This window comes from Mirounga angustirostris, unplaced genomic scaffold (assembly GCF_029215605.1).
Source record: "Mirounga angustirostris isolate CCGP_5_RB_7025 unplaced genomic scaffold, mMirAng1.0.hap1 SCAF_5, whole genome shotgun sequence".
NCBI classification, from domain to species: Eukaryota; Metazoa; Chordata; class Mammalia; order Carnivora; family Phocidae; genus Mirounga; species Mirounga angustirostris.
In genome coordinates this window covers 52,302,625-52,314,743 of record NW_026991713.1, presented here as the reverse complement: position 1 = coordinate 52,314,743, position 12,119 = coordinate 52,302,625, and the positions used below count along the sequence as shown (strand labels likewise).

The 12,119-nt window shown below is 42.2% G+C and overlaps 1 protein-coding gene across 1 annotated transcript; it reads right to left on the bottom strand.

Moving 5' to 3' along the window:
• Window positions 1-3,947: 3,947 nt before the first annotated feature.
• On the bottom strand, window positions 3,948-9,300 carry AVPR1A (arginine vasopressin receptor 1A). Its single transcript, XM_045873058.3, has 2 exons — window positions 7,610-9,300; window positions 3,948-5,434 (listed from the first exon to the last, which is right to left on the bottom strand). The coding sequence occupies exons 1-2, from the start codon at window positions 8,586-8,588 to the stop codon at window positions 5,148-5,150; spliced, it is 1,266 nt and encodes a 421-aa protein (XP_045729014.1). The 5' UTR covers window positions 8,589-9,300; the 3' UTR covers window positions 3,948-5,147.
• Window positions 9,301-12,119: the final 2,819 nt, after the last annotated feature.

Here is a 12,119-nt window from a genome sequence, read left to right as displayed (position 1 = left end):
ATTTTAAATATATATAATATATACATATTATGTATACATGATATATACAATATTAACATTAGCTGGTGCAGTTGCTTATTGCTTGACTGCTATGGAAAAAATGTTACAGAATTTGCACATGAATAAAAAATTTAAAAAAACATGCAATAATCAAGAAATAGAAAACCCAATCATCTGGATTGACCTCCCTCTGAGATAATCTGGTACAGTATTTTGAGATGACCTTGTAACTGTGTACCTATGGCACTAGAGGGCAACTCAACATGAAGAAAGAGCAAAAGTTACACAAATGCATAAAAAGGGCAAAGTCTGAATTACTTAAGCATCCTATATTTGTTTAACAACTAGTGTAAAAGAAATGAAGAAAAAAGTTATTTTAGAAGCTCAGTACAGTTTGAGCTTTTTGATCTAGGAAAAACATTTCTTAAGGGATGAGAATAGCTCTTCTGCTTGAGAAAACACCTTAAGGGCAATGCATTGTCTGAAAAGGCATAGTCTAAGTAAGAGCGCTTTACACAAATAAATCTAAATAGTTCTACAAACTAAAATGGAAAAATTGTTAATTTCTGGCAGTTGGAGAAACAAGGGTTTGGGGGTCTTGGTCGAGAGATGAGGCTTGAGCAAGATGGCAGCCAGCAAGGTCCTAAAGGGAAGACTGATTAGAGACTAACCCCCCTTAGAAGGGATGGTCATTGAACTTCAGGACCGTGAATATGAATCACTGTCTCTTCTGAGGCATGACCTAAGTCCCAAGTTGACCCCATCCTTCAGGGGAACCCCATCATGCAGGGCAGCCAGGTGTTTATAGAGATGTTGGAAGAAAGGGTAATGAGTAAAGTAAAAGTAGTCACGAGAAGTGAACTAATGAGCTGTGACCTGGGAGTTCAACAAAAGCAGAAATTCATAATAATCCTCAGGATTCCACTTAGACCTGGAGAAAGGCACAGACTTTGCACAATGTGTGAGATGAGGCTGAAACATTTTTTTTTGGATATTAAAGGAAAGGGTGAGCACAAAGAACTAACAGTTTGAGGCATCCATACAGGCAGTGGATACTTAGGTAACACGGGTTTGTGGGGTGCATTTGTGGTCAAAACATGTAAGATTTGGTAAACCATGGGAGCTGGGACTTGGGCAGGGGAAACAAATATACACTTTGACTTAAGTTCTGCTGAATTCCTACAGGGTGTTGTAGATTCTAACCTAGGGACAAGTGCCCATTACCGTATCCACAATATTCTTAAAATGTCTACACACGCAGTGGAATCACGACTGCAATTTATTTAGTGACTCAGCAACTAATTTAGTCTGTCTTGGGACTCAAAGGAAATAACTCTTCTTATGAATAGTCTTCAGATTTTTGCTCCAGTTGGCTGAGGTCAAGTTGTAATAAAGATTCATTCTCTCATATTTATTGTCCTGTGTTACTCATGATTCCCAGGGTTGGCAAATGGCACTGAGTGATACTAAAAGGACCACAGGGAGGGAGAGGACAGAGATACAGTGGTTGCTTCTGTACCTTCCAGATGGCTCTGCCCTGGGCTTACTCTAAATACAGCTCTTGCCTCCAGTATGAAAACCTATAAGGGCCCAGTTTACCAGGATTTTAAAGGAGCCTACTCTCTGATATTTGGAGTGAAGGATTAGGCTCAACTGCTTCTTCAATGGCTCTAATTATGCCTTAGGGGTAGACTTAAATTCTGAAGCTGTAATTTAAAACTTCGGGGACGAAATTGCATTATAAAAAGGCAGGTTTTCGAGTCTGAAAAACTTCAAACTTTAATCTAATTGGATTACTTTACTTGTGTGATAACAGATTAAAGTTGTGTTTGATGTCCATTCTAGGAACCGTAGTAAGTTTAGGAGAATACTGGATGTTATTACGTCTGCTTGATTTTTTCCCCCTTTAAAAACCACACCTTTCCCTCATTTATGGTGTGAGACTCCTTTGATGATGATGGAAATTCTATATGTAGGGCAAGTATATATTTAACTGAAGAATTTCACTGATTTCCTTCACAGTTATTTTTACACTTTAAAAACACTGTCCCAAATTAACCCATCAATCCCTTAATACATACTTTAAAATGTTCCTTTTTCATCAACAATGAATGTTTATCAAATGCCCAGAAGCTGACACCGCCAGCTTCTCCCTACCGGTGGATTGTTTACTGATTACATTACCCATACCCACACAGATACAGTAATATTATATTTTTGCAGGGTGTTCCCACAGATAACTCCACAAAATTAACTAAGGTGATATAACACATTTATCCTTAATTGCAAGCCTTCACTAGGCATAGTATCTCAGGTCTTTTCCTCTGTCAGGAAAGGGGAATCTTTCCTTCCTAGCACACTCTTCTTTACCACCTGCAGTTTCCTTTCTTCTGATATAGATAAGCAGGACTCTTCCCATTTGGAATATGGTTTCTGGGTACATCACATCAAGGACGTTTAGCAACTAGCTAAGTTAAGCTTCTCAGCCTAAATCACAGAGAATAAAACTGTCTACTTGCCTAGTGCAGAACCAGCACTTGGATCTTTGGGTGTATCCCCCTACTCTTTAGTGTTATCTTATCTCCTGCTGCCTTTAAAAGGAGGGAACACAGCTGGGTAGGTTGATATGCGCCTTATTTGAGAGATGTTCCTGGAAATAAGATTCAAACGGAATTGTTTTGCTTGAAGGTATGCGTCAACATTTTGAAACAATCTGTACAAAAAACGTGATGTTATTATTTTGGAACTGGATGGGCTCATCTTTGTACCAACCAAAAGGACTTTAGTTTTGAACTGTTGAAGGGAAGTTGTCACAAGGGCTGACAGAGTCCCAAGGGCAGGGTTACTGAGATACTGTTATGACCCAAATAATGAAGAACGGATTCATTTAATTGGTGGCTCACAACAGTGCCCGTTAAGAGACATATTTGCTATTTTTAAAAAACAGAATTCTAAAACCTACGGGCTTAATTTCTATAAAACATTTGCGAACTTTTTTTAAGCATGTCCATCCAGGGAGTAGTGAGCCTGAGAATTTGGAAAGGCAAAAGAATGAAGAGGAGGGAAGTTGAAGCTTCTAGGTTCTCACAGGGCTGTACAGTCCTCAGCTTCTTATCTACAAAGTTAAAAAAAACCCACAACACTACAATAATGCTGTTAAAATAATTATTGCTTCCTCTAAGGGATACAAAACATTGATGAGGTATTCTCAAATAATTGCATGATCTCTAAAAAGGAGAAGGAGCCAGACAAAAAAGCTCGGAAAAAAACAACAACACTGGGTTGCATTAATGAAAAATGCAGTCAGAAGAGCCAAGTAATGCTGTAATTTATCTCTGTTTAGAAATAAAAGAAACCTAGGCTCTCGGCTGGCTCTGATTTACCTGCATTTAAAGGAAAGCAAGTTCTATCTTTAAATTTGGAAAACTCTGGTTAGGCAGGAGTCAGGCTTTGTGGCCTCTGGCAATGCTTTCCAATGAATCAGCAGAGCTATATATAAATTTTAGGATTTTATATCCCAGACATGAAACCAACAAATTCTGGTTAATGGAAAGTAAACAGGAAAACGCTGTGTGATTCTGAAGACCCTATGACTATAATAAAAGCAACTGGTACATTCACAGAGTACTCGTCAGTTCATGAAGATCTTTTCACACCCTTGATTTCATTTGGTTCTCATAACAACCCTATGAGGTGTTATCAACCTCACTGTACAGCCAAGGAAATGAAGGCTTTATGTGTCTTTAAGTAAGTTGTCAAAGTCATGCATTTAATAGCAAAGGAAACCATACTAGGTGCAGAACAGTTTCCCCCCTCTCCCAACCTCCCACCCCCATCCACCCAACCATGCCTCTCCTCTGCTATATAACTGTTAGATGGGTGGGAGACTAGAAAGAAAGACCAAATTACTTTTAATTAAGCACTAGGGGACTTTCTATATCCTGTCACTCTTTTTAAGATTATTTATTTATTTATTCAAGAGAGCAAAGGGGGGTGTGTAGTTGAGGGAGAGGGACAAGCAGACTCTGTGCTGGGTGTGGAGCCCCACATAGGGCTCAATCTCAGGACCCCGAGATCATGACCCCAGCAGAAACCAAGAGCCAGACGCTTAACCGACTGAGCCACCCAGATGTGAGTCACTCTTTAGAAGATTCTCTTATTTATAAATCTGGACACCCCAAACATGAAGTAATAATCTGGACACCCCACACATGAACCAGCATAACACAGGACACCTTATAACACTGGTCAAAACATATTTACAATGTTCTAGAGAAAGTCTACATAGTACCTTGTATAATCCATTTCTACTCTTCTAATAAAATCGGATATTCCTTATACAAATCTGACTTTAAAGTGGCCTTGCAGGGGGAGAATAAAGGTTTTATTGGCCATTTGACAATATCTTCTCTACCCTTCAGCATCTTAGTAATTGTGCTTTCAACAACCCGTAAAACACGAGGAACCTAAAACAAGGAGGGAAATGCCAGTTCTAAAGTTATCATTTTGAAATTTAGGTGATTTACAGCATTGAACAGAACTCTCCTCTTTCTGCTATGAATCAGGCATCCCCTGCTCCATATGCCCCAAGTGCTCATGCTTGTCCAAGGCACCTTCCCATCTCCAGGCCATCGTGTGAGGCTGCATTTTCAGATGCATAAACTCATTTTTATTGGATGGAAACAATTTCTCTCAAGTTTCTTCTAATTCCTTTCAAACACTAAGACAGATGATGAGCTCACTTTGTTCAGAAATAATGCCCCGACATTGTATGACTTCTAAATCAATCAAGCCTTAGTTACGTCCGTAATAAAAGAAAAGAGAGGAAACCGACAACAGAATGTAAAGCCAGGGTGGTTATGATTTTTCCTTTAGAAATGTAACTTCTATTCCTGGGAATTAGGCCTGCAAATTTTAGTGTAGCATGGTTTTTTTTTTTTGTTTGTTTGTTTTTAATTAGCATCCCGTATAAAATAATTCATAACTTTTGGTCATAGCAGTGTGAAAATGCAACTAGAAACCCAGTCTTGTCCTCAACACATCGATTTACACTTATCACTTATAAGTTCATTTGTTCTGATTTCTAGCTGGATTCAGCCAGTGGACCCAAAAGTCAGTTACAAGAGTCAGGCTGCGTGAATGTGGGCTCAGGTGGAAACAGGAATGAATTTGATGGACTGGGAACATTTAGGCGAGTCCTTCCATGTACCCATACTGTTGGTTGGGCTTCGGTTGTTAGTGTAAGAAGTCTGTCTTCTGCTCACACTGTCAGAATCTTCTTTGTTGAATGTTTGCTTCATGCTTTGGCAGCATGAGAAACTCCGGACACAGTCTTGCAGGAGATGGCCGCTGAAAAACATGTAGATCCAGGGATTGCAACAACTATTCAGGGAGGCCATTAGCGCAGTGATGGTGATGGCTGGGTTTTCCGATTCTGTACAAAAAACATGGGGGGAGATGATTTAAACAGTCACATGCAAGTTACTGTGCACTGGATAAACTCATTTTTCTACAGACTATTAAAAGTGGCAAAAAGTCATGGGTTAATACAGAAAATGAAGTATATTGTTTATCAGTGCATGGAAATTGCTTGGCTGTAAAATATTTTCATAGGCAAGATGCGTTGAGATAAATACAAATATCTTAAACCACTTAAAAATATTTCAGTAGAATGAGTGGGACTTTCAAGAAGCTAAGAATATTAAGTAATTTATTATTTTTTCTTTTTTTCCAAATTTTTATTTAACTTCTAGTTAGTTGACATAGAGTATAATATGGGTTTCAGGATTAGAAGATAGTGATTCATCACTTAATTTATTTTAAAAATTTTTGTATTCTTTATCCTAGCACTAGTATGTGCTAATGGACACAGCACTTACACAATGGCTGCAATTTCAATGAAATTTCAAAAGTCCATAGCCACATATACAAAATTGTATTCAACCTCACAACTAAGGCAAAAGTATGACATTATGGACCATGTTTACTAGTTTTACATTTTTTAATATTGAACATATTCTGTAATAAGAAAACTATACATAGTAGTAATAGGTCCCTGAAAGATGCATTATTTAGTTGTTTGTGGAATTGGGTTTTTTTTTTCTTTTTGGTTAATTTTCTATGGTTTCTTTTGGTTTTAAAAGAAAACTATCTTTGCGGTTTAGACAATTAAATTATAACAGTTGACTTAGGAAATTCCAATGAGTTTTTGAAATATTTTATGCTAATTTGCACTGGTAAACTACATAAAGATTATAACCTTCCACAGAACTGTGAGACTGATAATCTACCTTTTCTAAAGATAATAATCAGCAGGCACTTTTTCTTGATTATTAAATATAAACTTGGGTCTTCTCACTCTTGCTATACTGGAATAAATTGCAGGTTATTTAATCAGACTTTGTGCTAAGATGCCGCTATTAAAGATGATCATGATCCATGGCTAAGACTATATTCAAAAAGAATGAAAATCATCAGCATACCTATGCACAAGTTTTTAAAAATTATGTCTAAATCCTGATAAAGCAATAATTAGATTGAGTTTTTTATTTGACTGGCAATAATTAAGAGGCTGCTAAGATCAAGCAAGACAGGAAACGGTAAACCAAAAAAATATCATTTATGTTGTATTATTTATCAGTAATATTATAGCCATGCAAGTATAGCACATATATTCCCTACTGCAATCCCAAATAACAAAAGGAGACAGTTCTTTCCAGATGCTTATTTCCCAACTACAGCTGCTGTTGGTAACATTCCTGTAATATATTTTATTTGAAAAAAAAACTTTTTCTTACTAAAAGGAAATACTTTTTTCAAGACCCAATATTAAATAATTTTGGGGGGAGGATTTCTTGTGAAGTTAGTTTTTTCAGTTTGTGGAGGAATTAAAATCAAACAAGCTAGTAGGTGTAGAGAACATTCTCTGTAAACTGCAAGAGTTGTACGCAGAGGCTGCAGCTGTGTGGTTAAGTTAGTGCTGAAAGAAAAATTCATTAGTTTAACAAATTTAGAGCTTATCAATAATCCTGCTTTAAAATACCAGAAAAAAAGTATTACAGTAATTGTTAGAAAAAAATTAAAAGATTATAAGAAATGGAAAACTAACTAAATGCTAAAATAGAATTATTGATTTCTTAAGAATCTTTCTTTAGAAAAATATATCAGTTTATGCTTGCCCTTGAGGCATTTCTACAAAATTTTTGTATTAATTGTGATAACTTTTTACAAACTAGCAAAAAGCAGTTGTTACCGTAGAAATATTTCTCTGAATCCAATAGACTTGAAAAGAGTATTAGTCATTATTCTGTTTTGTAGTTGAGAGGCTGACTCTAGGGCGCAGTTTCTGGATTTGTCTTAGGATCATTGCAAGCTACAAATGGAGAATCCTGGGCCTATTTCTAGATGTACTGAATCAAAATGTCTGGGGCGGAGACCCCCCAGAAACTGCCTTTTTGATAATTTCACCCAAGGCGTCATCCTTAGGCACGCAGAAGTTTAAGAACTACTGCCCCAGAGGCTATTATGAAAAGAGACCCCCCCCCCCCCCGCCCCCCGACACATACACCAGCCGCATTTCTGCACTTTCCTCCTTTCTCCGGATACCTACCGACCCAGACAAGTTTGTCATCCCAGACAGACCACATCTGGAGGATGAAGAAGGGCGCCCAGCAAACGATGTAAACTGTCACGATCACAAAAGTCATCTTCACGGTGCGGATCTTGGCACGGGAAATGGCTTTCACGCTGCTGATAGACGGCGCGAGCAGGAACCCCTTATGCAAGGCGCGACCCGCGCCCTCCGCGCGCTTCCCCGGGCGCAAAGCCGTCTTTCCGCGGACATTGCTCCAGATGTGGTAGCAGATGAAGCCGTAGCAGGTGCCCAGGATGACCACGGGCGCCACGAAGATGCCACCCGTCATCCAAGTCACATAGGCGCGGGGACCCCAGGGCTGGATGAAGGTGGCCCAGCAGTCAATGGTCTTGGTGACGTTGTCCACCTCGACCATGGAGAAGACGAAGTACTGAGGCGTGCTAAGCACGAAGCTCAGCACCCAGGCAGCAGCGATCATGAGGCGCGAGCGGCGCGTTGGCTGTTGCAGCGTCTTCAGCGGGTGGCACACGGCAATGTAGCGGTCGGCGGTCATGACCACCAGCATGTAGGGCGATACGAACATGCCAAACACCTGCAGATGCTTCACCACGCGGCACAGTACGTCGGGTCCGCGGAAACGGTAGGTGATATCCCAGCACATCTGCGGCAGCATCTGGAAGAAAGCGACAGCCAGGTCGGCTAGGCTGAGGTGACGGATGAAGAGGTGCATGCGGGACGTCTTGCGAGGCGTGCGGTGCAGCGCCACCAACACACTGCTGTTACCTAGCACGGCCACCACGAAAGTCACAGCCAGCACGGCGATCTCCACCTTGGCCAGCTCCTCGTCGCGCACGTCCCCCGGCGGGCTGCGGCCTTCCCCGAGCGCCTCTGCTTCCCGGCTGCGGTTGGCACCCCCAGCGGACAGAGGCCACCACTGGCTGGAGTTGTCCGCGGGCACCGCGGTGGGGCCTCCGGAGATACGCATGGTGCCCATGCAGCGCCTCCTCAGGAGGCCAGCTCTCTTCCCACCTCCGCTGGCGAGGGCTCCTGGCCTTCGGGGCGCGCTGGGCTCTGCTGGCCCTCTTGCGAACGTCTGCAGGCACAGCGTCCCACCGCCAACTGAGCTGCTCTCGGTCCCGTCGCCGGCCCCTTGCCCTGCTCCGCCTTTTTCTCAACTCGGAAGACGCTCAGGAGGTGCGCTCCGAGCCTCTGAAAGCACTGGGCTCCAAACTCAATTATTTATGTGGGGTTCGTTTCCCCAGAAGGCGCTCCCTCTCGTCCCAGTGATTGGAGACTGCTCCGGGCCTATTCTCTCCCCTCTCTCCTCCCCACTCCCGGGGGTTTCTTCTTCTTCTTCTTCTTTTTTCCCTCCTCTCTACGTCGGTGATTGTCTTCTTTGCATCACTGCTGCAGGGGTGGGGCTGGGAGACTCGCCGATTCCTCGGCTAAAGAGTCGGGATGGTGGCGCTTTCCCACTCTTCTTTTACAAAAACTTGGAGAACTGGACGTGCCATGCCTTTTCTGGGATTACCAGTATTTCCTCAAGCCCCCCTTAACTCCTCATTTGACTTTAACAGACGTAGTTAATGCGGTACCTTGAAATTCCGAGTCCACATCCGCGCCAGCGCGCGCTCTCGCGCCTGAACTTGGAGGTCGACCCCACGCCCTGCAGCAGGGGTTTCTACCTCCGCAACTAGCCAGCCGCCCCCCGCTCCCCCGCCCCCCCCCCCCGCCCCCGGCTAATTTTACTCCTTGAGCAACTTGGCTCCGGGAATTTCATCTCTCCCCGCTCCGCTCCTCTCCCTCCGCACCCCAGGGCAACAACTGGGGGTGACTTAAAAGGCTCTCTCTTCTCAATAAATCTTTGATACCTGCTATTTGTTAACCTGCCTATGACCTACGTCTGAGGACCAGAAGGACGCACTCAGTTATCCTACCGGACACCCCCCCCCCCCCCCCCCCCCCCCCCGCCACGCAGTCCCTGGCTGCCGCGGGTGTATCCACAACAGGGAAACGGAGCGTCTCCTGGTTTTCTGGAGTTGGGGGCGGGGGCCTAGTTTCTCTGAGCTGGATTCCCGGGCTTTTCTCCGGGAAAAGCCTGATTCCCACAGAGGGGATGGGCGGAAATTGGGCCACAGTAGTCCGTGGGGACTTGGTCTGGTTACTGCTGAATCGTGGGGACATCTCTTTGGATGGACAAAGAGCGGCTGTCTAAGAGCGGCCCCTCATGCAGCGCTGTCCAGCGCAAGGGAGCGAAAAATCGCCAGATCCCTGCGCTCGGGAGCGAGAAAGATGCAGTCTCCGGTCAGGAAAGAGACGCTCTGAAGCAAGCGAGACCAAATACCTATTAATTTGTAACTCTGGACCGCTAGAGCCCAGCTGCCGGTCCAGAGCGAAGCAGAAATACTCTCCGCTCGAGCTCTGCGTTTTGACTTTGGCGGAGATATGCTTCGAACGACAGCGAGGGGGAGCTGTTTTCAGACTATTTCACCACAGAAAGAAAACACTTTATAAGGTTATCTACTTTGTAGATAAACGAACATGACCTTTTGGTCAGAAAGTTAGTGTTTTGCGAACGTGGTATAAGTTTGTCTTGGAAAAATATACACGAAATGTAGGCAAAGAAACCAAAAGATTTTCTGAGGCGCAGTTCTCAGTGATAATCCCATTTTGCTTTCCAGTTTATGCATGTCCCGTCCCCAGGTTATCACATTAAGAGTGCTGGACCCAATCTCTGGAGTCCTGCTTCATTGTGACTTATAAACCTCAGTTTATACAGCTTAATCATGGGTATAGAAGTATTTGCCTTACCTACTTATAAGGTTATTGTGAGGATCAAGTAAGATAGTGTTCTGTGTTGGGAAATGCCCTCAAATCTACAAGCTGTGTTGCATTGTCTCATTTTCTTCAAGATACCTAGGAGGCAAAAGATTTTTTAAAAGCTCAGAGGTGGGGCCCCTGGGTGGCTCAGTCTGTTAAGCATCTGCCTTCGGCTCAGGTCATGATCCCAGGACCCTGGGATCAAGCCCAGCATCTGGCTGGCTGCTCAGCGGGAGCCTACTTCTCCCTCTTCCTCTGTCCCCTGGTTTGTGCTCTCTCTATCCCAAATGAATAAATAAAATCTTAAAAAAAAAAAAAGTTCAGAGATGGAAAATAAGTCAAAGGTTTCCAAGCCACCCTTCTGGAAAATCCTCTGAGCAATAGGTAATAGTCACTGACAGAGAGATGACCTTCCTTTAAGTCACAAATTACATTATTAGTGCTCCTTATGAGAAATAATGTTGTCTGACCCCAGTGTCCCTAGGTATTGCAAAAGTGTCCAGAACCCAGCAATTTCATTGCTTTTGGCCCTACACCTTTGAGCTTTTAGGTTTTTTGGGGAGGGAATCTGCACTACAGGGTCGTTAAAGTTCTTTGGCATGTTCTTATTTCAGAAAGATAGTGTGGTGGCCTCTCAGGAAATCATTCATCTGTGTCAGTCCCTTTGATCCAATAAGCAAACTATATCCAATTTACAAAAATAACTCCTTGGGTTACATCTGGTGGGCATAGTTAGAAGATATTCAGTGAACAACAAAACTAATTATCCACATGTATAGAATATATCTATCAGGATACATATGGAAAACATGTTCAGTGTGCATTCCAGAACTTAGTACTTTTCTTAACCCGTGTAGTTTAAAAAATGTGTCTGTCTTAATTTTACTGGTTCCATATTCAAAGGAAACCAGGACCATTGAAATATAGACTCACTATTCATGTACCTCACTGGACCTGCTATGAAAATTTTTCGGTGGAGGTTAAAGGAATTTTGGTCCTAAAATGTGAAAAGAACATAATCAATATTTTCTGTGGCAGCTGGTGCTTTTTAGAGCAATTTGCGTTTGTTCTGTACTTCTTGTATTATTAAGACTTACTACTTTTTCTCTGTTACTTTCAGTGGATTTAAGTTAATATATTTGGTGGGTAAAATGATGAAAAGGAAAAATGAAAGGTGTGCATGCATACCCTGGAGTAATCTTTCTCTTTCATTTGTCAGACTTCCTTTCTCCCAGTTTGCAATTCGAGGTGCTTAAGAAGTACTTTAATCAATGGAAGCAGCTACCTCCTTCACTTACTAGCTGCGTGACTTAGTTTTAATCTTTGAGTTTTAAAGTCTTCATCCATGAAATTTTTTTAAAAAGATTTTATTTATTTATTTGAGAGAGAGAGAGAGAGCACATGAGAGGGGGGTGGGTCAGAGGGAGAAGCAGACTCCCTGCTGAGCAGGGAGCCTGATGCGGGACTCAATCCTGGGACTCCAGGATCATGACCTGAGCTGAAGGCAGTCGCTTAACCAACTGAGCTACCCAGGCGCCCGATCCATGAAATTTTGATGATAAAATATAATGCAGATACTGCAAGGATTATATAACTGGTTGTTTATGTTTCTGCCATTTCATTGGTATTCAAAACATTAATTTTTCCTTTTTTTCAAATATGTAAGCATTTTCTATATTACCTGTTATTTTGCCAATAAGTTTTG

Bases quoted from the DNA above. Each gene is read 5' to 3' on its own strand.
- AVPR1A (XM_045873058.3), bottom strand. From the start codon at position 8,588: ATGGGCACCATGCGTATCTCCGGAGGCCCCACCGCGGTGCCCGCGGAC. The intron at 5,435-7,609 runs GTAGGTATCCGG...TTTTTTGTACAG, and splicing joins TGACAAACTTGTCTGGGTCG to AATCGGAAAACCCAGCCATC.